The sequence below is a fragment of the Neovison vison genome, chromosome 8, assembly GCF_020171115.1.
Source record: "Neovison vison isolate M4711 chromosome 8, ASM_NN_V1, whole genome shotgun sequence".
Classification (NCBI taxonomy): domain Eukaryota; kingdom Metazoa; phylum Chordata; class Mammalia; order Carnivora; family Mustelidae; genus Neogale; species Neogale vison.
Window position 1 is genome coordinate 137,717,114 of NC_058098.1, and position 26,505 is coordinate 137,743,618.

The 26,505-nt window shown below is 54.0% G+C and overlaps 1 protein-coding gene across 4 annotated transcripts in view; it reads right to left on the reverse strand.

Moving 5' to 3' along the window:
• Window positions 1-136: 136 nt before the first annotated feature.
• Window positions 137-26,505, reverse strand: part of ASAP2 (ArfGAP with SH3 domain, ankyrin repeat and PH domain 2) — a 165,854-nt gene continuing 139,485 nt past the window's right edge. For 2 of the 4 annotated variants that reach the window (XM_044262108.1, XM_044262107.1), the window contains 12 exons: window positions 21,961-22,150; window positions 20,546-20,631; window positions 18,704-18,819; window positions 17,754-17,821; window positions 16,425-16,538; window positions 14,181-14,433; window positions 11,699-11,833; window positions 10,275-10,446; window positions 5,753-5,802; window positions 5,226-5,317; window positions 4,641-4,763; window positions 137-2,643 (listed from right to left, as the gene is read on the reverse strand). In XM_044262108.1, the coding sequence (XP_044118043.1) occupies window positions 2,569-2,643; window positions 4,641-4,763; window positions 5,226-5,317; window positions 5,753-5,802; window positions 10,275-10,446; window positions 11,699-11,833; window positions 14,181-14,433; window positions 16,425-16,538; window positions 17,754-17,821; window positions 18,704-18,819; window positions 20,546-20,631; window positions 21,961-22,150 (1,474 nt within the window). In that variant the 3' untranslated portion in view covers window positions 137-2,568. The remainder of the gene's footprint in view (window positions 2,644-4,640; window positions 4,764-5,225; window positions 5,318-5,752; window positions 5,803-10,274; window positions 10,447-11,698; window positions 11,834-14,180; window positions 14,434-16,424; window positions 16,539-17,753; window positions 17,822-18,703; window positions 18,820-20,545; window positions 20,632-21,960; window positions 22,151-26,505) is intronic. The other 2 variants (XM_044262110.1, XM_044262109.1) reach the window with 1 other exon arrangement.

Consider the following 26,505-nt stretch of genomic DNA (forward strand, 5'->3'; position numbering starts at 1 on the left):
TCAGAGAAGAAAGGTCACCGCGCGCATCGGATAGCGTGGAGAATCTCCTGTACGACGGGCCGGTGGGTTTTTCTAAAGGACCATTTTCATATGCAGTAGGGCCTGAAGGATTAAAAGCATCACAAATAACACCACATCCGTTTAAAAGTATTTTATTTTTTTCCAGTCAAATGACTAGTGAACAGGAGGAGTCAACTTACTGAACATGCTCTAATTATAAACTAATTATAAATCACCGCATTACGGACAACGAAAATAAGAACTGATTCGGGTTATACAATGTATACAGTTGCGCTGCAACTGGTTCGAAGTCACCGAGTGAGTGAATGGGGTATCGCGCGCCTCACATCGCTCCCCCGGCTGCGCAGGCCGCTCCCCGCCCCGGGGCGCACCACCCGGGACCCGGAGTCTGCACGCGGGAGCCCTCGCCCCTACGAGTCCGATCTGATGGCAGACAGCACGCAGGATGCCAGAATCCTGCAGCGAAGGTTCATGAAACGTAAACTTTAAATATAAATAGTTATCTACAAGGTTTTCCTTCCTCTCAGTTGTTTTTTAATTTGCAGAGAGCAAATAACTAGGAAAGGATGTTATCAGGGAAGTTAATATAATTTCTCCTCTGGCAAGAGTAGTAGTAATTACTGCACAGTAGCACCACCGAATTGTCAACTGGAGGAAGTATTTCTGAGCTAGTTCTGTACCAGTGAGCGTGCTGGATTAGTCTGGGACCGGTGTGAAAGGGTGCCGGGAATCCACTTCACTTCCTTGGGTAGTTGGCGCCAAGTGGCCAAAAGGCTGATTATAAGACACAGATGCAAGAGGACTGTGTTAAAGTACACATAAGTGCGCTGTGCAAAATCTATTTACTTTCTTAAATCTGTGAGGGAATTAACTAAATGAAGGGTTCGAACAACAGAAATTAACAATTAGTGAAAACAGATGTAGTGCTTTAAAAAAAAAAAAAAAACTTTAATTACAGAGCTGACACATTTTTACCCAGAACTCTGAAAGGCTTTAAAAAGCAATCGCCACACAACATCATAAAACATTCCAGTTTGTTCTGTTTTCCTTTATAACAGCAACAAAAAGTATAATGCAATTTAAAAAAAAAAAAAAAAAGCTCTGCACTTAGAAGGGTCTTGCCTAATGAAGACGGGCTGCCCCATCAAATGTACCATCGTCACCACGGAGGCATCGCTGCCTCGCTTTCCAAGCCCAGACCTACGCTTACCCTTTCACTCCTGGTCCCAATCCGAGTGGGCATTCGAGGCCTATTTATCCTCAAAGGGTGCCAAGGTGTCCAATATTCCTGCCACGAGTCGTATGCTCACAATTACTAAATAGAGGTATGACAGTCGAGTTCGTGAACTACTGAATTCCAATTTTCTGGCACTCAACCCAACCCCCCACGTCCAGTAGCTTCAGTTGAAGAATGACGTCATGGGACTTCCGCTGTGGAACCGGGATGTCTGTTCGGGAGGATTTTATTACCTGGGACCTACGGATTTCAGCTATGTTCTTGATTACAAACAGATGGACAGATTCGAGTTCAAAACAGTCTATCTACCATTCCTGTTGGTATAATATATAAATACAAGACACTAAATTGAGGAAACATTCCCGGGGGCCAGAAAGGGAAGGTGGTGGTACGCTCAGTGGGAAACAGCAGGTGCGTGTGAACAGGGGGGCTGGCCCACCGTCCTCTAGCTGGGGCACGCGGGAGGGTCGAGAAGGCGAATTCCAAAACACCTAAAGCTTATATAAACTAGTTTAAAGAACTGTTTTTGCAATCCATCATCCTTAGTTTTTAACCAAATTCAGGAAATGCAGGTTTCTAGAACAGGAACTGAATTAGCTGCTATTACCAGACGCGGTAATAAACCACGGGCGGGTGTGCTAGGTGGGACCGCTCACAACAGGCTACACGCACATGCAGAACACAATGAGAGCTGCGACCTCACAAATTAGGGCCGGAAAGCACGATGCTAAGGTGTAAGTTTTCAAGTTGCTTTAACTAAACCTCGTGTGGATTCCAAAGGAAATCTTTTAAGTGTATCTTAAAAAAAAATAAAAAATAAAAAATAAAAAAAAAATGTCTTTAAAGGTGAACTGATAGCGTTTTCTCTAGGAAGTCCAGGGCTGGGCTACTTCTAAAGCAAGTTTACTGACTTCCTAAAAACCTCCACTGAGGGTCACCGACTCTAGCAGCGGGACAGGGAAAGGCCAGAAGAATATCTAATACTCAGGTCCTTCTAGGTTCAGCTAATTCTGTAGACAGAAGATCTTGATTACGTAGAGTTAAAATAACTTTTCAGTTCACCTTTTAGGAAATTCAATTTTTCCCTAATAAAAGTATGGCAATATTTCATGAAAACCACAAATTATAAAAACAATTCATTTATACATACAAGTTGCCTTTGAGCTTGTAAAAGAGAAGAGCAGGGCCAGAGAGAAGTGGGCTACCGGACAATTCATTTCATGAAACTGGTCACCTGGCAAGAATTTTGGTACCAATAACAAACAGGAACGTAACAACTGATAAAAGAAGTGTTTTTGTTCAGTAGCAAGTCAGTCAGCGATAAAGTGCACAAATGATACGGGAAATGCTCCTTTGCGGCTGGGGTCTCCGTCGATGTGGCCAATCTGAAATGAATAAAAGTCTAGGTGGTTATCAACATTCTACATGTCAGAGACTTCAAAGAACAATGCTATGGCACTTGCGGAAAAATGTGTTCAGAAGAACTTTTTCTGAGAGAGAATGACTTGGAGAAGACATCGATAAACTGTTTTCCTTTTCTTTACCTCACGTTTCAAATACGGTTGACCCCTGACTACACGGAAGTTCCACGTGCCACCCCCACCCCTGCAGCTGAAAACCTGCATCTAGCTTCTGACTCCCCACAATCTTAACTACAAAAGGCCTACTGCTGACCAGAAGCCTCACAGGTAACGCGGGCGGTCGGCAACACACCCCTGTGCGTTACATGTACTCCACACCTCCTGTGTTCTTAAGTGAGCGAGAGAGAAACTGAAGAAAATCATAAGAAAAAATACATTTAAGTGCTATCCTGCACTTATCAGAAAACGCCCCCGTGTAAGCAGACACACGCAGCACACGCCCGCGTTTTTCAAGGGTCAAGCGCGGTGCCTGCCAACTGTCGGGGCGCTGGGGCAAGCGGGCCGGGGGTCTGCACCGAAGCACACGCCCCGGGGTCCTGGTGTCCTTGGGAGGACAGGACAGGAGCACAGGCAGCTCAGCTGTCCGACTCCTGCCCCCCAGCGTGCCTCTTTTCTTTCTTGAAGAAACCGAGTGTCAAGTCTGTGAGGTGCAAAGTCACAGAAAGTGGCCAACATGTGAGTCGGCTCCTTTAAATGTAGTCAAGCGTTCACCAGAGGCTTCGAGAGTCCCTGAGTTTCACTCTGGGTAAAGTATGTCCGTTACACACCGAGTACGATCTCAACCACATAAAATTATGCACGTAAGTAAAAGTCTAAAAGAAAATCACTGTAATACAATTGGTAAGATGGGGGGGCTGCGGGGATTACGGGCAGCACCGATTTTCTTCTTTACACCTTCCTGTATTTCCAGTTGTGGAAACGAACAGGTATTTTCCAGAAGGCTGAGTCCACTGCCGGGGGAGCCCCACCCTCATGCCGTGTTGTACAAGAGCCTGAAAGCCAGACCTGCTGCGGCTCTGGGGGCAGGGGGGCAGGGGGGCAGGGAGGGAGTTGGCTGAGGTCCGGCCACCCAGTGAGGGTTCAGGGAACAGAGGCCGGGCACACTGGCCCGAACCAGGACCACGGGCGGCAGCCCCCTTCCCTGCCTGGCTGCTGGGCGCCGCAAGCCCACAGAAGGTGGAGCTCTGGCCGACGGACCCCTGAGTCCCGTGAGGGGAAAGAGCCAGCAGTACCACAGGGCACTGAGGTCACAAAGCCCCTACCAGGGCCACCACCTGACGTGCTTTGCACTCAACAGAGCAGAGTGACATCTGAGCTCCACCTATGGCGCTGGGCCCTTCGTGTCCCCCGTGGGGCGGACGCCAGCCTCCCAAGCAGGGCCCACGGGCCTCGTTTTTGACAGCAGCCTCTTACTGGGGCCTGCGGTATCGTCTCTCCAGTAGTGCTGAGGTGACTTCCCTTTCACAGACGAGGGGACTGAGGTTTAGTGACATGACGTCAGCAAGTCTGTTAAGCGCTGCGTCTGGATTCCTAGGGTCACACCTGGTGAACACCCCATTCACGCCGTTCCACTCCCACGTGGATGTTCTGACTCGTTTCAGGACAAAGACCAACAACCTCGGACTCCGGCCCCGGGTCAGCTCTCCGTACGCCTCCCTCCAGCACGCGGGCCATGCTGGGGAGGACCGCGCCTTCTCCGAACTCACAGCCTCATTTCAGACCCTGAAGTGCGTTCTGGGAACGGTGCCCTCACGTGGGAGAGCCCCAGCCGGGGAAAGAGAGGCCCACGCAGAAATGGGTGTCCGCGGAAGAGGAGACGGAGGGGCAGAGCAGCCGGCAGTCCTGGGCTCGCACGGGCAGCGGGCCTGACCTGGCAGCGGGCCTCCCGCCTCCCGGGCCAGGCGGGCAGGGATTCGGCCCCGGCCCTCCCAGGCACAGACGGGCCCGGGCCCCCGACTCACCCACCACTCTTGGTCCTCCTCCCCATCCACGATAATCACGTCCCCCTCGGAGAACGTCAGCTCGTCTGGGTTGTCAGCCACACAGTTGTAGAGAGCTTTGACCCGCTTGGGCTTTAACTTGGTCTGATCGGGAAGAGGAAGGGTCAGAGGTCAGTGTGGCACGGAGGCTTCAACTCCCGGGGCAGAGGAGGGGGCCGCCCTGTTTCTAACTGGTCCCAGGGGTCCTGACCCCAGGCCCGGGGAACCCACACATGTCAAGCCGGGTGGATCGTGCAGCTCGGGCTAGGGGACTTCTAGGAGGCCCAGGGAAAAGCTAAGCCATCCCAGCGGAGTGCGGAGTGCATGGAGTCAGGCGGCCTGGTGCCTGGGGCGCATGTGGGGGTCGGTCCTGGGGCTGTGCTGGGGCTGCTGAGCCCACCGGCCTGGAGCCTGGAGCGCTCCGGGCTCGTGTCCCGCCCGGATCCAGGAAGAGGCCTCCCACCCGCCCCCAGGGGAAGAGGGAAAGACCTGTTTCTGTTTCTCGGAGAGTCCTGCTCACTGCCGGCCGGAGCAGAGAGGCAGGAAAGGAGGGGCTCTTCCACTTACTGTCTGTGACTTCCTGGGCATGGGGGCTGGGGGCTGCAGGGCTGCAGCGTTGGACAGCGCGCCCAGAGCGTCCGGTCCAGAGAGCTCCACCCCTGCAGGGCCAGAAAGAAGCAACGTCACAGGATGCCTCAGGCGTGACCAGGGAGCTGCAAACGATGACTGCAACCACCTAGCCACCCCGAAAGGCAGGTTTCCAGAGATTTCCGGATCTCTGGAGGGGAAAGCCCCTCAAAGGCCCAAGTGCCTGTGACTTCCAGGCAGCCCGTCCAGTGTGCAGGCATGGGAGTGTCACAGAGAGGGACAGATGCAGCCAGCTCCTCTACAGACGTGTGGTTCCCTGCCTGGGCCTCCCTGCCCGGCCCCCACGTGAAGGGGACAGTTAGGCAGGACCCAGTCCAGAGCAGTGCGGGAGCAGGAGCGGCAGGGGCTCTGGGGAAGACAGGGCACGGCACGGCTGTGGCCCGGAACCCCTCCCACACTGCCCCCACAGAAGCAGCAGTAACCCCAGGTCCAGAGGAAAGAATTACCAGGTCCTCTCGGCTGGCCTTTGTTGATCAGTGGGGTCGACTTGTCAGCCCTTAAAAAAAGGGAAAGTAGATTTACTGATGCCTGAGGCCCCCCCAGGCATGTTCTCGACCCCCATCTCACCCCCTTTCCAAAGGAGCCACCTGTGCCGTCTCAGACCGAAGTGAAGAAAACATAACACTGAGTTTATGCCTATTTTCAAGAAACTGAAAAGACTCACAGGAAAGGCCTGATTCTCCAAGACACCAGTCAGCAAACCTTTTCTCTGAAGGGCCAGACGGTACATGTTCCAGGCTCTGGGGAGGAAACCCCACGCTGCCACCACAGCACCCGCTGCAGAGAACGCGGAAACCCGCAGGCAGGGCCACATTCGCAAACGCTTTATTTGTGGGCACGGGCGTCTGAACTCCACGTAACTGTCGTGTGTCATGACAGAGACTTCTTTTGGGTTTTTTCAATCATTTAAAAAACCGAAAACCATCTTAGCTTGTGGGCTATACAAAAACAGGCGTGGTGGGGGTGCCTGGGTGGCTCAATGGGTTAAGCCTCTGCCTTTGGCACAGGTCCTGATCTCAGGGTCCTGGGGTCCTGCTTCTCCCTCTCTCTCTGCCTCTCTGTCTACTTGTGATCTCTGTCAAATAAATAAATAAAATCTTAAAAAAAAAAAAATAGGCGTGGGGCTGATCAGGCCTGCTCTAAGAGAACACGTGTAAAAACCCAGAAGTTCACCCAGGGTGAGATTAGGGTAGAGATTCCTTTACCAAGCAGCCCGGCAGCGTGCTGCTTCGCAACAGAACAGAACCCCCAGGCTGCGAGGACAGGCCTCCTCCCACCCGAAGTGGTCCTGGAGCTACCCTAGCATCACCCACTCCGTCCCCCTCCCCAGCTGTCCCTTTGGTCACACAAGAGAAGCAGCTCCCAAGAAGCAGGTAACACAGGTAAGACACTGGACAGGGAACACTCCCAGCACGGCCGTGGCCAACCCCGGGCACTGGCAGCCAACACCCCCTGTTTTTGGAGTTGCCGGCTGCCACCAGGCTCGCGTTCAGAACTTCAACACGGGAGCTGGTGTCTGACAGAACAGCCCGGGGAGAGCAAGTCTGCAGCAACGATGGGGGCAGAGGGCAGCAAGCTGAAGCCGGACGCAGACTCCGATGCAAGAACCACGGCCTGTGGGCACACAGTGTAGACAGTGAGTGCCCCCCACTGTGGAATTCAGCAGCCAAGGAGACCACGGACATGCTGCTCCCAACAGAGAGGCGAGGATGTACACATTACATTGTTGCAAGAGATCTCACAAAGGAACATTAAAAAAGTTCTGAGAGTCTTCTGGTTAAAAAAGGCAGACTGAAATACATTTACTCCCACTTTTTCCCAAGGAAAAGATCAGAAAAAAACCGAAACCAAAAGAAGTACAAAGAGAACCTGAAGAGGAAACATTCTGGAAGTGGCCACCAGAGGGACAAACCCTAACCAGGCCAGCTTGCCTGTGGAGGGGGACCCCACACACTGAGGAGACCCTGAAGGACCGCCATCTGTGCTCTGAGCCCCCAAGGCTTATAAGCTCCGGGGGCGGGGTTGAGCTCGGCAATAGATTGGCCCCAAATCTCCTCAAGGAGGTGTGGAACCCCTGGATTCCCAGCCCAACTCTGAGTAGCCTTGCAACTACCCTCTCCCAACCCACTGCAGACAGAAGTTTCTGTTCTTGGAGAGGGCAGAACAGAGGGTGTCTGGACTAGGGGGTACACCAGTGCAGTTTTGAGGAGCACCTTTAAAAAACGGGGGTTAAGTGTGCCGGGGTGGCATCTGACTCCTGATGTCAGTTCAGGTAATGGTTTCAGGAACGTGAGCTCGAGCCCCCATCAGTCTGCTTGAGATTTTCTCTCTTCCCTCCGCCCCTGCCCCCACCTCTCTCTCTTAAAAAAAAAAAAAAAGGAGGGGAGCTAATAAAAGCTCAACTTTATTTCTTTATTCAACTCCTAGAAAACCTGATCCCTTCAGGCGAGAGACAAAGACTATTCGCTAAGGAACCTGAGCTGTTCTTCAGGTTCCCCAGTGAAACTGTCCAGTGAGACGCTGGCCAGCCAAGCCCACGCTGGCGGCTCTGCGCCGAGGGTGCGGTGTGTGGTCCGTCTCAATGCTGCAGCGGAAGTGGCAACTCTGGGCCAGGAACACCAGATTTACAGGAAAGAGCCTCTAACATAACAGAAGTGAAAACAAGACAAAGGACATGGAAGAAACAAATTATTCAGAAAAGCAAAAGCTAACATAAATGAAAACACCGCCCCAAACCCATCATTAATAATCTGAGATGAGAGAAAATGACTCCATGAAACAAACAGGATACTATTACCTTGAAAATTATCTGACACCTGGAATGAAAACTCAGTAATTACTAAGAATGGGAAAATGCAAATGAAGAAACTCTCCTAGAAGGCAGACTTAAAAAGCAAGCCAGCTCGCCAGCACTGCAGAAACGGAAGCTAGAAGGTGGCCCAGCGCAGCCCAGTCTGGGCTATGCAGAGCTGCATTTCCAGCCCCGGCCTCCAGGTGGAGCCCTGGGACTGGCTGTGGCCCGAAGCACCCTTCTCAGAGGCTCCTTCAGGAAGTAAAGGGCAGGAGTGGGTAAGCAAAGTGGCACCAGGAGTAGAAGGGGGTCCGGGTCTCCCACTCACCCCTCAGGACCGCTGATTGTACAAGCAACCAAAAGGGCACTGAGCTTCGTGTAAGAAGTCAACTGCTGTATGTTAAACCACTGGGACTGACTCGGGGAAAGTCTGTTAGAGATGTCAGCTTATTAGAATAAAGAGAAAAAAGATGATACACGTCCAGGAAAGACCAAGGGAGTCTGACATCTGAATAATATGAATTTGATTAAAAGCAATAAAAGAAGAAAACAGAAATTAAGACATTAAGAAAAATCAACGAAATTTCTTAGAACCGAAGGATAGAGTTTCTATCCTGAAAGGCTCCATCATCTACCTAGTGGCCTGGATGAGAAAATACCTGCCCTGGGGAGGGACAGCCTCAGCAGGAGGAGGCCTGACGGGGCAGGGAGAGAGCCCCACCAGGGGGAAGACCTCCACGGGGGTCCGCAGAGCTCAGCAGGGAGAGGAAGAGATGGAGGCAGATATGGGAGCCAGACTTCTAACCACTGTCAAAGGGAGTAAGGAGCACACAGAGAGGATGAGAAAGAACCCTGGTGCTTTGAAAACACCGCTCCCAAATTCTTTTCTGAGATCTGGACTCTGCGACCATCCTGTGCTCCTGCACTGTCCCCACCTCAACCCTGAGTCTGGGCTCTGCCACTGTATGACCAGGGACACACAGCAGAATTTTCCGGGGCCATGTCTGTTTCTTGGGACTCATGCTCGGGCCCAGCCACCAAGACTTGAGGAAGCTCCTGCCACATGCAGAAGCCATGTGTGGGTAAGTATTTCAGCCAAGAGCCCCAGCCAAGAGCCCCAGCTGACAGCCAGCAGCAACCACCAGATAGATAAGTGGAGCGGAGAGGGGAATGGGCCCGTCGTCTACGAGTCACTTTCTGTGCCAAGCCATGCCCAGCCTCTGAGACGTCTCAGCTAGGGCTCCAGATCTTGTGGAGAAAAGACAAGCTACGCTCACTCTGCCGATCCAAATTCCTGACAGACACCTGGGAGCATCATAAATGGTTGTGTCTTAGGTCCTAAGTCTTGGTGTGGTTTGAAATGGGAGACAGTGTGAGCTCATGGACTTCAAGACGAGATGGAAATACAGAGATAAATGTCTTCCTAAGTGTGTATCTACACAGATAGTCACCTACACATACTCATGTGTGTATCCCTGGTTCTGACCACCCAGGGGGCCTGCCTGGGAGCGGCAACCCTCAGAAAGCCATGAGCACAGGAAGCACTCATCTTGGCTTTGGAAAATCACTGTCACTAAAAGAAACCATTTCCCACCATTAGGATCCAGCCTGAGACCATGAACTGGATCCCTCTCTGGTAAAGGATGTTCTATGCACAAGTGGCAAACCTAGGGTTGGGGGGGCTGAGAGTCAGAAGGTAGTAATGCGTCTTTGCTCATTTTCCGATTGTGCTGGCTGTACTGTGTTGATGCAGGAAAACATCCTAGTTTGTAGGAAATATACGCCCCACACCGCAGAGGAAGCAAGATAACCTTGTGCGTGAGCAATAAACTGGAAGTAGAGGCCGGGCATCTCGACCTTAATTCCCCAAAATGCAGTGTCTCCTGAACAGAGTCTAAATTCATTACGTGGATATAAGATATACATTTGTGTGAAATTTTTACAATTTAAAAAAATGCTTGGTAAGTTATTTTTAAGATACTTGACCCTGATGAATTTGTTAGGTGACACCTGAGCTCAAATGTTATACCGTAGAAGCGCTGGAGATTTCTAATGTTTGTCCAGAAATTTCAGCAGATGAAGTAATGGGGCCATTGCCACTTGGAAGCTCCCTGAATGCAAGAAGCAAAGATGACAATTCGGCCAGACCCTGGGGGGGCTTGAAGGCAGGCGGTTACCCGGGGACAGGCCTCTTCTGGGGGAGGCGGCTGGGCGGCTGGGGCGGCAGGGGCGGGGGCGGGGCCTTGCTCAGCTGGATCCCGGGCTGGGCCGGCTTGCTCTGCTGGCTCAAGGCTTCCATCACACTGGGCGTTTTTGCTACTGGAGGGGGCGGTGTGGGAGCCAGGGGGTCTGCGGAAAGAGAGAAGGAGAGGAAAACAGAGGGTCAGGCTTCGTCCCATCCCCAGCCTTCTCATCAGAGGCTCTCTGGTAAGGGCTTCTTTTTTTCTTTTTTTTAAACGGCGATTTCGTAAGGGAAAACATCCTCCTTTCACTGTAGATTTTTAGAAAACCGGATTGGCACGGAGTCCTTCTAAGCCTTAGGTTAGGATTAAAATGTTTCCATGAGCCCATGAGGATCTTCCTCTGTGGGGAAGCCACCCAGAGACCTGGAGAGACAGCGGCAGGGTCTTGCCCCTGGTCCCGCCCCCACAGGCGAGCTGGGTCCTCAGCTGACCATGGGTCCTCCCCATTCCACCAGGCTTCCAGCAGGGCAATCGGAGAGGCCTGTAAAAACTAACAGTAAAGCCTCCACAGTCTGTGAGGGGAGCTGCGGGGCAAAGAGATAATTGTTTCTCCACAGACTCGGAAACTTAGGGAGTTGGTAAGGCAAGGAGCTGGGCCCTAAGCCCCAGGCTCCTTTCCCTGCTTGCCCCTCTGTGACAAACATTAGTGCTGTCCCCCAAGATCCAGTGTCCTCACGCCCCATCCTTGTTGAGGCCGCCGCCATGCTCAGGACAGGAGAGGGACCCCAGGAGCCTCGCAGGCCCCCCGCGCACGCGCACATGGCACTGTCTGCAGCTGCGGCCGGGCTGCCGCTGAGGTTAAACCCACAGGAACAAGCCAGGTATGACCCGTTGCTCTCCGAGCCCGGCCTGAGAGGCTGCAGCTCCTCCTGCCATAGCCCAGCCACGCGGAGCAGGAAGGGGACAGGCTCAGGGCTGGCCCCACTGATCCCGTGAAGACATTCCTCTGCCCCAGCCCCCTCCCCCCGGCCCTGGGCCTTTCACCCACGTGTTGACATCGGAGAAAAACACAAACCAGATCACATCCACATGACTGTGCCCAAATACCGAGAACCACCAAATGGCCAGGGGAAGTGAAGCCCTGGGCTGGCAAGAAAGGACGGATTGTAGTTCGAGGGCTGGGGGAGACAGAGGAGAGCGCGTAGGCCCCCCGGGGCGAGGGTGCGGACACGCAGCAGGTTGCGGCAGGGCAGGGCGGCTGGAGGGGCTGCCAGGGGCCCGCATGGGGTCGGGCTCCGGGCGGCGTCTGCCTGTGGGCGTGCGGCTTCACAGCTCTCCCCACGCGGCTGCCGAAAGCACCCCCCAGCCATCCAGATCCAAGAGCCCACTGGCAAGAAAGGAAAAAGGCGAGAACGTACTGGTAGATGTCACGCGGAGAGGGGGCAGCGGTGGATGGACAGCTGGCGGATCTGACGAAGATCGCTGCCTGCTTGCACCGTCCACACTTACAGAGTTTGTCTTCCACAGGGCGGTAGCGGAGGAGGCGGTCTGAACTGCACACGCACACGCGCACATGCACACACGCACACGCGCACACGCACACGTGCATGCACACACACAGGAAGGCACGCACAAGCACAGAACAAAAACAGAAACAGAACACTGCATTATTGATCCTCTCACTCGCAAAATGGGCAGTATGACCCTTCTAGAACAGCATTAAGACCACAAACAGAATCCTGATTTTTTAAAAAGAATTCCTGTCTCTGGCATCTGATGGATGATATAGACGGACCAGACCAAGGATGCTTCTGGAGGAATTACCAGCTGGTTTTCACAGTCTTGATTTTTCCTTCTCAAACAGAAATATGGGTTTGAAGAGGGAAACGAATAGCCACAGGCGTCCCAAGCACAGGGCTCAGGCTGTAGGCTCCCACGGCTGTGCACATCCCTCCCTGGCCCGGGGAGCACGTGTTCTCAGAGCTCGAGGACAGAAGGGTGCAGACAGAGACAGGTGAAGGGCTCCACGCCTCCTGCAAACCTTTCTGGCTACGAGCCAGCACGCATGACACCCAGGAGGCTCAGCTGATGCACGGGGGAGACAGCAGCACCGAGGTTGCTGTCCTTCCTCTGCCCCCACAGAGCTCCGTGCACAGCGGTGACCCGTGCCTGAGGCTGTGCGCAGCCCGCACAGGGGGCCAGGCCTGGGGAGAATGTGGGCGCCCCCGCATGGGACGTTTCTGCTGTGCCCAGTGTCTGTCCTGGTGCGGATGCTGCAATGCTAACTCCCCTTGCGGTTTTGTTGGGTGGGACTCGCTGCAGGGCCAGGTGTGGCCTAGACAACAACAGGGACTCTCTGCGGGGCTACTGGGATGAAGGACTCTCTACACCATCAAAGGAGGACATGACACTAACTACAGAGATAGTAAAAAAGAAAAAAAAAGTAAGAAAAAATCCCAAACCCTCTCATTCTAAGACTCTACAAAACCAAAAGCAAAAGAAAAAAGAAAAAAAAGGGAAAAAATGAACAGTTTTCTGTTCCTTTTACATGACGAACAGAGCAAAATAGAATCTTCCTCCTGTGACACACAAGTGAATAAAAGCCCCTAACGGGGTGGAGGGACCACATCGCTTCAGCTCTGGATTACAAAATTAATCCATGCACATAGGGTGTGGGGGAGGCTGCAGAGACAATAAGGGGCCCCACAAAGACCCGACCGTGGCTGCTGCCCTCAGCTGCCCTTGCCCCCACCTCCCCAGCCAGGGGTGGTGACAGGGAGGAGGGCAGCCGTGGAACGTGGCCTTGCAGCTTCTCTCCAGGGGTGGCACTGCCTGGGTGAGGGCACACAGGGGCCACGGCCCATATGGGGGAGGTGAGGCAGCTATTTCTGGGGCTGGCCTGGGCAGCGCCTGCTCTCCTCTCAGGGGCTCATTCCTGGGGGTGTGAGTCAGTGACCTAAACAACACGCCCATCAACCTTCTCTGGCCTCCCTGAGAGACCTCCCAGGGTGCTGGAGGCAGGATCATGTTGGGGGTGAGGCACAGGGCCAGCGGATGGCAGCCGCCATATTTGCTCCCCGACCCAAGCCACAACCGTCCATCACACCCCCTCCCAGAGAGCAGCTGCGGCCCCTGTGCACTGCAGGACCTCCTTCTGGACCAGCAGCCACAGAGCTCGGACACCACACCCCGGGGGCTCTGGCCCTCCCTCTCCTGGGATGCCCCCTAAAGGCCGCTGGCCATGAGCTGTGCCGGCCACTTGCTGGACCCACCCTCAAGGAGAAGAAGGATCAGTTGGTCCTCAGCCTAGGAAACTCACTTAACTTTTGGAGGCCTCAGTTTCCATTTTCATAAAAGGAAAAGCATCTGTTGAGTCAAACTCATTCTGCTGGCACCGAGCAACTAAGGTAAGTGTAGCTGAGTATCCTTCCCTAAATTAGCATCTTTTTATCTTTCATTTCATGGGGATTACAGGTAAAAATTAATCAGAGGCACCACAAGCTGGCTGACTGCAGGCTGCGTGAAAGGTAACAGGAGAGAATGCAGGCGGGGGGTGGGGCAGTGAGTGGTAAAAGCAGCGAGAAAAGGAACAGAAAGAAGATCTGCAGGAAAATGTCTCGCAGGACCAGCATCACAAGCCGAGCCACCCACCTCAGGCCTGCCCGGGGGGTCCCCGCACTCCCCATGTGACACGCAGATGCCACACCTCTGCCCAGAACAAGGATCAAGTCAGATGCTCTACCACCATTCAGCACCCTAAGAACTGAGCTCCTTTAGGGTACCAACAACATAACTCTAAGACAAAAAATCCCCAAATGTCACCTAGCAGGGGACATGGCAACTATAAACTTCTCAAAGCAAACACCAGACCACACCCTCTGAGCTATGGCCGCGCAGTACCTTTGGCAACGTTTCGTGGGGGCAGCGGGGGTGCGCTGGAGGTGCTGGGGACCACAGGCTGGGTGGGAGGCGGGCTGCCGCTGAGGACCGCGCCGTACGTCTCATTCTGCAAGATGCTGGGCACGAAGGACCTCTGCTTGTCCTTGGCCAGGCTGGTGGCGTCTCTGGCCAAAGACACGGCGTTGGACTGCAGCTGGCCGGAGCCCAGCTGGTAGAAGCTGACGGGCCGGTCTTCTCGCCGACTGGGGCTGGGCTGCAGAAGGGTGGGAAACGCACACACACCGACCCCTCGGTCACAGCGTCTGGGCCACGGGTGACCGCCTCGTGCACATCACGGCTACCTGGGCAGGTGCGTTTTGGGCTCTCGACTGTAACATGAGAGCTGCGAGATTTGAAAGTTCCTTTTATCTTCATGGAGACACCCTCTCCCATCCCCAGTGCCGCAAATGCCATGATTTATAATTTACAAGTCACCATTCTGGGAAGGACTGAGAACACAGTCTGTTTCACCTTTACTCGCCGGCATTATCTTAACCTATATCTGTTTCCACCGCACTTCCTGTTTGTAAACACACTTCCAACTGAGCACCTCGCGGCAGCCAACCCCCCACAGCGGGGCGCCAAGTTCCGGGGACATCAGGTGCTCTTCCCAAATGAACTGAAGTCTCGAGATTCCTCTAACTCAGGGATCAGCAAACCATGGCCCGTGGGCCACCATCTATTTTTATAAATAAAGTTTTATTAGAACACAGTTGTGCCTGGTCATTTAATATATTGTCTGTAGCTGCTTCCAACCACTGGCGTGTCTGAGTAGTTGCAGTAAAGATGGTGATATTTTAGGCCCACAAACCTGAAATATTAATTATTTGACCCTTTTGGTTTGCTGACCCTTGCTCCCCATGACATCAGGACTCGTGTAAATCAGATCTAATTCATTTCCAATATCAGCTTCATTCTAAGAGCTACGATCTTGAGCAACTACCTTAACCTTGCTGACCAGACCCCTCATCTTTTCAGTGGGTAGAACTGTGCTCCTCTCACACAGCCCCCGGGGCTTCCAGAACAGTACGAGCTGTGATACCGCCCTGCCCCTCGCAGGGCCACCTGCCCACTCAAGGCTCTGGCCAACCCAACGGCTCAAACTCAGCTGAGCTACGCAGAACCTGATGGCTAGTTCTCTTCACACGTTTTTTAAATTCAACAAAGCCCAAGGCCGTATGAACTATAATTCCCTCTGCTGGAAACAGAGCGAGTGGGAGGAAGAGTGTGAGCTCTTGCTGTCAGACTTTTAAGTGGACTATGGGACCGGCTGTGTTGGCTTGACCTGGGGCTGATTATTTCCAATCTTTTTTTAGGATTGGTAAGTATAACAATAGTCAGTCCCTCTCATTTGGACACCATTTTATAGGTAACTCAGTGGAGGAGTTTCTTAGTCAAAGAAATAGCAAGTATGAATGTTAACCGAGCCATACACAAGGATAGTCAAGGTTTTGGAAATGCCGTAAATATATCTAATCAGACATCGTCAGTGCACCTCAGGACATTCGAGTCCTACAGTAAACAACAGGAAATGCGACATGGCATTCCCCACAAATTTCCTAGCAGCTGGGAGTGGGGGCTCTGGAGTCAGTCTGCTGGGGTGTGACTAAGCTCTGAGACCCACGTGAAGATGGTAACCAGCCAGGGGTCCCCCAAGTGGGCCAGGTAGAGTGTCGTGAGCAGGGAGCTGGACTCAGAGGCCAGCGCCCTCTGGCCTCAAGCTGGTCTCTAAATATTGGCTTCACCGCTGAGTCAACCTCTCCTGAAGCTTCCATGACCCAATCGGATACAGGAGAAAGCTGGACCCAGAGCTCTAATGGTCATTTCATTCTAGTGAAGGTTTTAAAGATCAACTAGTTGAACTTGACCTGTGATACTGGGGAGCCCTGGCTCTTTACCACATCCACGGCACGGGGCTTCCTCTAAATCCCACTAGAAACAACCCCCTCCCCAGTATCTTTCCCTTAGATCTGAAGGTGAGCGGCCTACGACGCCCCAAGTAACGCTGCTGTACACCCACACGCACAGGAGCCGGGAGGCGGGCACAGCTGCGGGACGGGCAAAACCAGCCTCTGAGGTTGGAGCAAAGAGTTAACTCGACGTTTTGTACAAAACCACCCTGTGCCCTAATCGCACTCTGGGGTCCACCCTGCTTGGAACGAAGCCCCTCAGAACCTCCCCGACGATCTGCGGCCCGGCACCAACCTGCAATTTCTCGTCCACATCGTCGTCGCTCTCATCCAGGTCTTCGTGGAGCAAGCGCCACTCGTATTCGACGTGGACGTGCGAGTTAAACCTCCCAGACAAGGCCTGGGTCAGCTGAAAAGAGGAAGGGCTGTTGGCGCCGCCGTGCGTGAGCTGGGCACCCGTGGGCGGCGGTGGGAGGTGTGGGGAGGGGAGGCAGAGACCCTTCAGGGCAAGGCCAGCGGACGGAGATCCCACGCCCTACCTTCCCCGAGGACCCTGAAACGCCCATTTAGTGCTCTGTAAACTGTAAAGCGCCGCAAGCCAGGGCTACTGGGGATCTAAAGGCTAACGGCTGGCCTGCGGGTGCCGACGGGCACACGTGGGAGCAAACTCAACAGAGGACGACGCACGAGTCTCTAACGGGAAACCAGCCCCCCGGCCCGCAGAGCACGGATGGGAGTGAGTGTTTTCGCTGTTCTCTCAAGGCAGGCGGATACCCAATTCCACGTGCGGTAACAGGAGAGAAGCGAATTCGTTAGACTCAATGGCAGTCTTAGCATGTTAGCCCTTAACTCTCTCCCCAGCCAGAGTTGCTGTGTGCGCTTGGAAAGTTCCTTATCCCTCCTGCGCCTGTTTCCTCATCTGTAAAATACGGCTAACGGAAGAAACCAAGTCAGAAGGGCTATCAAAATTAAATCAGTGGTCATCAAGTGTTTAGCATAGAGCACCCCTCACTCTCCGACCCTTCCAAAGCAGTCACTGTTAGTTCGATTTACTGCGCACTTGCTCGGTGTCACAAAGCACTTCTGAACGGCTAAAGCAGACTCCGCCTTACAAACACGGAACCAGTGGGAGAGCTGGCATCGGCATGACCTCCTCAGCTCCCGGCAGGAGCCCCTACACTGCCTGACCCCGTGGGCTCTGTCCACTGGCCGCACTGCCCCTCTTTCTAGAACGGGACAGGAAAAGATGGTGGGGAACACTCCAGATGATCTGGGACTGGGGAACGAAATCCGCACACCAGCTTTGGATGCTGCCGCAAGGGGAAGGGCTGGCAGCTCAGAGACTCCAGAGAAGGGGCAGAGCGGCGGTGGCCTCCGGATCACTGGTCCATCTGCCCCAGGCAATGCCATGGACACCAGCCACGTGTCCAACCAGCAAATTCCAACTTGTGTTCAAGCGTCACTATGATGGGGGTGGTCTCCTCCTCTCAAAGGACTCCCCGAGTACACTTTCTCCTGCTGGTCCAGTCTAGGGTCCAAGTTGGACCTTCCTCCCAGAGGGCAGGGGCCCCCCCCCGCCACCCAGGCAGGTCGCTTCACCCCACGGAGCCGGAGGGAGACTCACCAGCTCCTCGCAGTGCTCGTGCCTGAGGCGTCTGGCAATGTCCAGGGGCGTCTCTCCCGACTCGTTGGCTAAAAGGCAGGACAACACACGGAGGTGTTACGGCCAAAGCAAGCAGAGGTCTGACCTCAAGAGGCAGTTACAAGAAGACACAGGGAGGCAGCACGAAGCGGAAGTGAGCTGCACAGTGTGGGGCGGGAGGCCCGACCGGTCTCCCCATCCTAACACGCCTCAGCAGCGCACGGTCGGCAAGATTTTAACACAGTCTGTGCTGACCCCGGAAGCAGAACCGAACCCCTCCTCAGCAGTCTATGAATCTGAAATTGTGTATTTTCTTCCAAATAAGCATCCATCAGCAAGGTTTGGTTATTTTAAAAAAAAAAAAAAAGAAAGAAAGAAAGAAACTTGGCCAAGCAGGCGTGCACCGCCTTTCTGTCCTTTGCTCTCTGTTCAACAGTTCAAGAACACTTCCTCACGGTGCAATCACAGCTGCCTGCCCTCAAGCGGCTGCCAGTGCTTCAGGGTCCCCTAGTAGAGGGAAGGACGAAGGCCCAGCAGATCAGGGTCCCTTGGGGAGGAGACTCTGCCAAGAGGGGCAGTGATCAGTGACTCCCCACTGCCCGGTAAACCTCCCACCCAGAGCCAGAAAGGAGTTAAGCCTGATCCTGGGTGGGGTTCTGAAGAGGAGGGCAAGATGCCCCAAACCTCGTTCAAGGTCACCTCAGCACAAGGAACTTGTGCAGGGTCCGTGCTCTGCCTCTCATAATCTCTGTGATGCCTGCCCATGACAGAAAGTCTATGTCCCAGATGGAGGGAACCCGCTGACCAAGATGGGACCATAGCAGCCTTGGCGAGCACACAGGTGAGGCCCCCCGACTTCAGATGGTAGGATTTGGGTCTCCCTCGCTGACGGGAGCCCGGCCAGATGGCCAGGCCGGTGGCCACCCGCTCACCGGTCTCGATGGAGGCCTTCCCCCGCAGGAGGAGCTTCAGGCACTCGGCGTTGTCCGTCAGGCAGCAGTAGTGCAGGGCTGTGCTGCCCTTCCCCGTCTGCTTATCCAGGTTCCCACTGGCCAAGAACAGGGACCGAAGAAGAGAGAGATCAGTGAGTCACCGGCCAGGGGACCAGCCCTGCCTGGCCGGGGAGGGGCCTCGGCGTGAGGCCAGCAGGGAACCAGCAGAAAGAGTGCGAAGGCCGGAGTGGGGCACTGTGCTGTTGCTGAGCGGGGGCCGAGGGGGGCCCAGCCTGCTTCTTCCTGGGCCAGTCCCACGCCGCGGCATCCCTCCCGCTTCCCCATCAGCACCCAGAGCCTGAAGTGTCCGTCTGGGCCTCAGGAAGCCTGTGGGACTTGCCATCCTGTCCTGCAGAAGGACAGGGAGAGTTTTTTCCATCCTATATCTGACATTCTTGCCAGGAAGGGGAAGAGCCCCTCTTCCAAAGCCCAGAATGCGCAAATGCCTGTGTGTCTGTGGGCCCCAGGCTGCCCTGCAGACAGCCCGCGGGGCAGTCCTGCGATCTCTAAAGCCCTTCTGGTGAAACACAAGAGCGGGTTACCCCAGAAGACACTGCCCTTCTCTTACAAAGCCACTCAGCCTACTGGGGGAGGCAGCCCTGAAACGCGGCTGTCCTTCTGAGCAGGAGGGACTGTGGGACTTTGTGGCCTGTGGAAGGACACGTGGCAGGGGGCACCGTCCCAGATGATACCCACTGCTCTCACCAAAACAGAACGTGCTACACTCTCGGGGAAAATGAGCCTCATCTTCTGATCTCTCCCCTCTTCCTGCTGCCCTCCTTCTACTCCAGAGGAAACCAGGATTTCCCTTCTCACACTGCAAGAGTTTACGCTGAGGGAGGATGGCATCACGGGGCTGTTTCATCCACGGTCCGCTGAGCCACTGCGACACCAGGCGCCGGAGGGCGTCCAGGCTCCGCAGAGGGTGGCTTCCACGGAGTCCAGCAAACTGCTGACCTGCCTCCAGCTCCTCTACCCCTGGCCGTCTCCTCCCCCCACGAACAGCAGGGAAGGCCAAAATGCAAACTATGACCTTGCTTTTGCAGGTGGAATTTTCCACTCTGTTTGGCACAATTTCAGTGGCTTTTGACCAGCACCTCTCCCTCCACACACCCGCAACCATGATCAGGGAGTCAAGATACACCGTGCCGGGCCTCTCTGGTTGGCCTGCTGCCCCAGGTGGGCGCTGTACCCGGGGCGGAATGCACCCGACAGGACTACGGAGCCCGGGTATGCAGGCACACACATTCTTGAAAGGGAACTTCTAGTTAGAAAACAGAAACAACTTTTCAAACCAAACAAAATGCCCGCAGTCCAGTGATGAGGTTCATGATCCCACTTAGGTGGGTGGTCCCAGTATGGATCTGTGCATCCCTTTTACTGTCCCCACTGCTCAGGGTGCCTGCCTATATCCAGTGAGACACTCTGAGGGCCAAGCATGGGGACGGCTCTGTGCACACCAGGTGGGGGCATGTGGAGGCCACAGCTAGTCCCCCAGTGCTCACAATTCAGATACACGAGCCTGACAGCTCCTGAGTCCCAGACGCTAGAGGACAGGTCTTTCAGGTACCAAGAAGGGTCTCTGTCTTCACACTCTAGGGCTTTTTGGGGACTATGCTCTAATAGCCCACTCCTGGAAGTTCTCTTCCTGTCCCACAGCTCATGTTCAAGGCTTGGAAAAAATCCCAGCATCTTGGCCATATAATGAGGCAGGAACCTGATCCTTCCTTGGAAACACCAGGAAATAAAATCAAACGGCTCCCCTAACTTTAGAAGACCTACCTGTTCTGAACTAAAAAGTCCACGATGTGGAGGGAAGTCCGGTCCACCGATCTGACTGCAAGATGGAGGGCAGTTTCATCTGGCTCCTGAAGACCAAACAGAAACATTCCAGAATCCCAAGGGCAGCGTTCAGTTTTGTGTCCAATGTGAGTGAAATGGTGTATCTCTCTTCCGAAAGCCTTTTATTCTTTCTTTCAAAACATGAATCTCTAAGACATATGGCCCCCTTAGTCTCCAGAGGAAACTCTGCCCTTGGCACCTGCAATTTCAAGACTGGTCTTCCTTCCTCCACAGTAAGTAGTAAGAAATTCAGGGTCTCATCTCCGAGTCCCCTCAATCTCTCGGTCCTTATCCCAGAACCAACAACATATAAAAGGGGGGCCCTTTTGTTCAAGGACACCAGGAAGGTTCCCCAGGCCTCCTGTACACAGTGTCTGATACGTGTGTTTGTGTTTTCTATTCCACACGTACAGGCAGGCTGTCAGCGCTAATGCCCACAACTGCCTTCGGTTGAAACCAGGGGACACCTGACCCCAATGCCTTTCCTGAAAGTGAGTTCTGGCAGGTGAGGGCTGTCTCAGGTAGGTGGGTGGGCGAGAGAGCAGGAGGCAAAAGCAATATCCATGCAATGGGGAACATGGGGCAAAGAGGGGCGTGTCCCCAATTCCCCAATTCACTTGCCTGGCCTGCCCAGCCAGCCAGGGCCACCCACTGCCCCCAGCCCCCGCCGTGCTCTGGCCGTGGCACAGCTCCCTGCGCCTTCATTACAATGGCAAGCAGCTTTCATGGGACTGCGTGTGTGTCTCTCCAAAGTCACCCATGGAAGAGAATTAGGATACATGCCAACCCGGGACACTGGTAACCGGTTTCCTGTGGACTCGATCCTGACAGTAAGACCCCACCCCACCTTGAGACCTCCCTGCTCAACAAGGCTCTCCCAGGCAACTGGAGGGTGTCCCTCTTCCGCTCCTCCCTCAGGGAGGAGGGCGCAGGATGGGGGGCTCTCACTCCCAGGGAGGCCCGGCAGCTGCTACTGAGAGTTTGGATCTCCGCTCACCGGAGACAGAACCTCGCGCGGGTCACTCGGGTCCCTGAGAAGACGCTCCCTCCCCACCCAGGACCGGCCTTTCTTTCCGGGGCTGGCATTCTATTTTTGGCTTAAGAATAAACTGCCCACTGGGAAGTGTGTAAGCCTGAGGATCCACAGACCTGTACCCCTGGGGCTAGAAACACATTAAATGTTAAAAAAACAAAGAAAAGTAATAAAAAAAGAATAAACCACCCATTTCTTCCCTACAACTCGATGCTGTCTTTCTTCAGAGAACTGTCCACTCTGTCAGCATTTCTGATTACACTGCCTTGCCACTCCCCCCGCTTTCTCCTCTTTCTTGAGAAGGAGCAGGCTGCACTCTTACATGTCCGTTGGCCAGCGGGATTTTTTCTGTAAGATCCACACCGTCAGCATACGCTTGGAGTAATCCAAAAATATCTCTTGTTTTGACGGCCTCACAGAGGCTGTGAAGCTTTGCCGCGCTATCTGCGCGCCGCTTCCTTGCGTACCTTCTCTCAATGTACTTGGCAGTAATGTAGTCCTTTCTGGCGTTCCTGAAATCAAGCATAATTGCCTCGTAAATGATTAAGGGCCTCTATTCAAACATCTAACCTTCAATAATCAGGAACAATGTTTAAAAATCCTGCCCAGCCCCTCCTTGAGGGAAGAGCTGGTGGGTAGGAAGGGGGCCGTCGTGTGACTGTGGTGGCGCCTATGTCCAGTGACACCTGAGGCCCCCCCCTTTTAAAAATATTTTATCTATTTATTTGACAGAGAGAGAGAGAGAGAGATCACAAGTTGGCAGAGAGGCAGGCGGGGGGTGGGGGAAGCAGGCCCCCCGCCGAGTAGACAGCCCGATGTGGGGCTCGATCCCAGGACCCTGGGATCATGACCTGAGCCGAAGGCAGAGGCTTAACCCACTGAGCCACCCAGGCGCCCTGGAGCCCTTTATGAAGCGCTGCCAATCTTCCAGTTTCCGACCCAAGAGGCCTCAAGGCCTGGTGCACGGTGCCTGGGGCTTACTCAGGGGCCAATGGGAGCTGGCCTAGACGGGCAGACCAGGAGGTCCTCCACAAGGGGAAGACACCATCTCCTCGGTCACGGGCACTGTGCCTGGCAGGAAAGGCGCGCACCACTGGTCTCGTGAACCAGAACAAACTGCCAGTCTCTGCGGTCTATTTTCTGGCCTTCCCGTGGCACGGCATTCACAGACTCTACCTCCCCAGAGAGCATGCAATGGCAGCAACTCTGGGAAGCCAAGAGCAGCCCAGGTTCAAATCCTGCCCCACCACACCGACGGGACAAACATCCTACCCCTGGAGGCGTCAAGTCTTATTTGTGCAAGTATGTAGCATGCCTCCTCATGGAACTGTGACGAGCACGTGCACTGACACTTGCGGGGCATGTGGTAGGTCCTTAGGACCCTGGACTTGCTGATGAACTTCAAAGACAGGCAGCAAGGAAGACAACAGCTCCTGGTCAGGAGGCATTTTACTACAAGGACCTTAAGGAGTAACAGCAGAACAATAAAAGGCGTGGAGAGGATTTGTGAATGATGCTAACTTCCTTGTGGCCACTGGGCGAGAAGGTCAGGGAGCAACCCGGAAACGTACCAGCTGATGAACGGACAGACAAAATGCAGTCTCCCCACACAGCTGTGCAGGGGACAGAGTCCCGGCAGGCTGCGACGAGGCTGAGCCCTGAAAACACTACTCGGAGTCAGAGGAGCCCCACAAGGCCACACACTGTATGATGCTGTGTCCACGGGATGCAGGGAAGAGGCAAGTCTCTGGAGACAGAAGGTGGCTTAGCAGGGCCTGCGGTGGGGGGCAAGGGGGGGCTGTTGCTGGTTAACAGGTGCAGGGGTTTGGTTTCAGGCGGACGAAAATGTTCTAAAATCATAGTGATGGGGCGCCTGGGTGGTTCTGTCAGTGAAGCGTCTGCCTTCAGCTCAGGTCATGATCTCGGGGTCCTGGGATCCAGTCCTGCGTCGGGCTCCCTGCTCAGCGGGCGCTTCTCCCCCTGCCCCACCCCCTACTCATGCTCTCTCTCTTTAAATAAAATCGCCGTGATGCAGGCACACTCTGTGAACACGCTGAACAGTACTGAACTGACATTTAAACAGCTGAACTGAACGCATGGGAACTGTATTTCAATAAATCTGTTAGCAAAAAGCACGTCAGGACAGGGTGGCTGGTGATGGATGTTGGGGAGGTACGTGCTGTGGTGAGCGCTGTGAACTGTGTAAGACTGATGAGGCACAGACCTGCGCCCCTGGGGCAAATAATACATCACATTATTTTAAAATAATTTTTAAAAAATAATAAAAAAAGAAAAAGAAAAAATCGTGTCAGTGAGAACTAAATTCCACCAACACTACAAAAACTTAACTTTAGCCAACAGATGCACAGAGACACAGGGAGAATGGCATGACAGGATCAAGGTCCTGGGGTCCTTTCTAGGAACTACTTTTTCTGGAAAGTGAAGTGCCCTGAAGTTTCAGAAAGTTGGACGGGGGCGCTGAAGGGAAAGCCAGGGCCTTCCGCGTGGGCTCTAAGAGACGGCACAGCCCAGGCTCTCGGCTGGATGGCTGCTCAGACGGGCTCTGTCGCCTCCATCAAGGTCACAAAGGTGCAAAGCCCTTTCCGTGACAACACACGCTCACAGGGCTGCTGCAGGTCACGTGAGAGCACATTTGGGCATGGAGCACAGCATTCTAGAAACACCAGCGTGGAATGAGCAGGCTTGTAGTGCCAAGTGGAACTGGGGCAGCTCTTCTCAGCTCCCAACCTGCCACCATCCTGCCACCAGGGCTGTGCCAACTGCCTCTGCTGTCCCAACCGGTCACCAAGCCCCTCAGGTGAGCACCCAGGGCCTGGGCTGCAATGGCCAGGGCCAGGAGCGAGCAGGTCCCCTTCAGGGTCCGAGAGGGTAGCTGGGGCGTCACTCCCCACTGCTGACGACCTGACCTAAGGTGTTTGTGAAATGCAGACTGTGAGTACTGTGCTAATTTATGTGTGTCCCCTCCCAGACGCGCACCGCTATGGCTCACAGGTCGAGCTGACACATGTAGTCCTGTTGGTCCTCGAACCAGGGCAATGAACTCTGTCTCCACCTTACAGAGAAGTCAACTGAAGTCTACGGAGGGACATGGGATTCTGTTTCCTCATGCAGCAGGCAAGTTGCTGAGGGGGCCTCCTAGCACAGTGTGGCATGCAGGGAACGGCTCAGTGACCTCCTGAGCCTGGCGACAGGCCATATCTGATAGTGATTCAAACTCTACCGGTCTCATGAGGAGCGGGTGGTGTAGATGGTCGTCAAGGTTTAGGGAGTTTCAATAATCCTTGCGGGACCATCACCACAGTGACCTCTCCCGCCTCCCTGGGAAGGAGCCAGAGAGATACTGGCCCCTTTACTTATTTTTTTAATGCGTTATTCATCCGTCCAGAGCTCTGTGTCCCCTGAAGGTCATTCTTCCCCAAGCCCGGGCACAGACCTGCTTTATGCACCACTGCACTGCACGGCTTTGTGAGGGAAGTTCCCTCCGACAGCGCTGATCCCCTCCCAACCTCTTGCTTTTTGGAAAGGCTTCAACTTTTGGAGAAAAGCAGTGAACTTAAATAACAACACTTTTGGCCCACGTTCAGGAGAGGTTTCTCGTCCTTCTGAAGGACGGGCCTGTGTCAGAGTCCCAAGTCACACAGGAGGAGCAGCGTGGCCTCTGTAAGCAGACATTAACCCGCCTGCTTCCCCCTTTCCACCCCTTTCTCTCTTGGCATACCCCCCAATCCAAAATCTGGGGATTCACAGGCCACTAGAGGGTCTCTAACTTCCCTTTTAACAGATTTATCTGCAGATGGCGTGTTCTCCTGAGATAAAGCCAGCAACGGCACACGCCTTCTCACGTGCAAGTGAATGCCAGCCTGTTTAAGTAGCCACAGAGCTGGGACTTCAGCTTTGACTCGGCCATTCATTAAGTGTGCTCTGAACCCCCACAAGCAACACGCTGGGGCGGGAAATACAAAAGCTAGGAAGATGCAATTTCTCAGAGAACTAGGTACCAATTCCTCAGTATGGTAGGAAGTGGCATGAAAGGTTTTATTTTTTTTATTTAAGATTTTATTTATTTATTTGACAGACACAGATCATAAGTAGGCAGAGAGGCAGGCGGAGGGTGGGGGGGAAGCAGGCTCCCCGCTGAGCAGAGAGCCTGATGCGGGGCTTGATCCTAGGACCCTGAGATCATGATGTGAGCTGAAGGCAGAGGCTTAACCCACTGAACCACCCAGGCACCCCGGATGAGCCAAATGCCGAGCAGAGAACCCGGCACTCAATTCCACCTGAGCAGGTAGGAAAGCAGGAGGCATTTTGCCATCACACTGGCCACCCACCCTCATTTTGGAGGGAAGAAAGAGGGGGAAGGCTACACTTCCCTTTCATTAGTGTCACGGTTGGGGGGGTGTCTCAATGCAGACAGAACGCTTATACGGAAGGATTTGAAGCAGATAGTGTTCACTTTTTAGAATCATCTAGCCCCAGAATAAACAAACTGCCCGCTTGGCACCCCAGGTACTTGGAGGAAACTACTTTACTTATCATACACTTTGTTCACAGCCGATCACTATTACAGCGTCCAGGAGGCCGGTGCCTTCTCTCTGAGTGCAGGTATCGGCTAGACTAAATGTGCCGTCCTGGACCCTGGAGTGTCCTTTACTAAGCTCGGTCTTCGAGCTATGCCGGGAAGAGCTGGCTCGGCTCCGAGTAACTCTGGGGAAACCCGAACTGTGAGGACCCTCAGTTTCCGGGGTCTGCGGGATCAGCGTGCGGCACTCACAGTGCCTCCACGGCCCACCCACGGCCAGCAAACAGGCTGCCAACAGCACCGAAGGGCTGGTGTGGCCTCACCCGC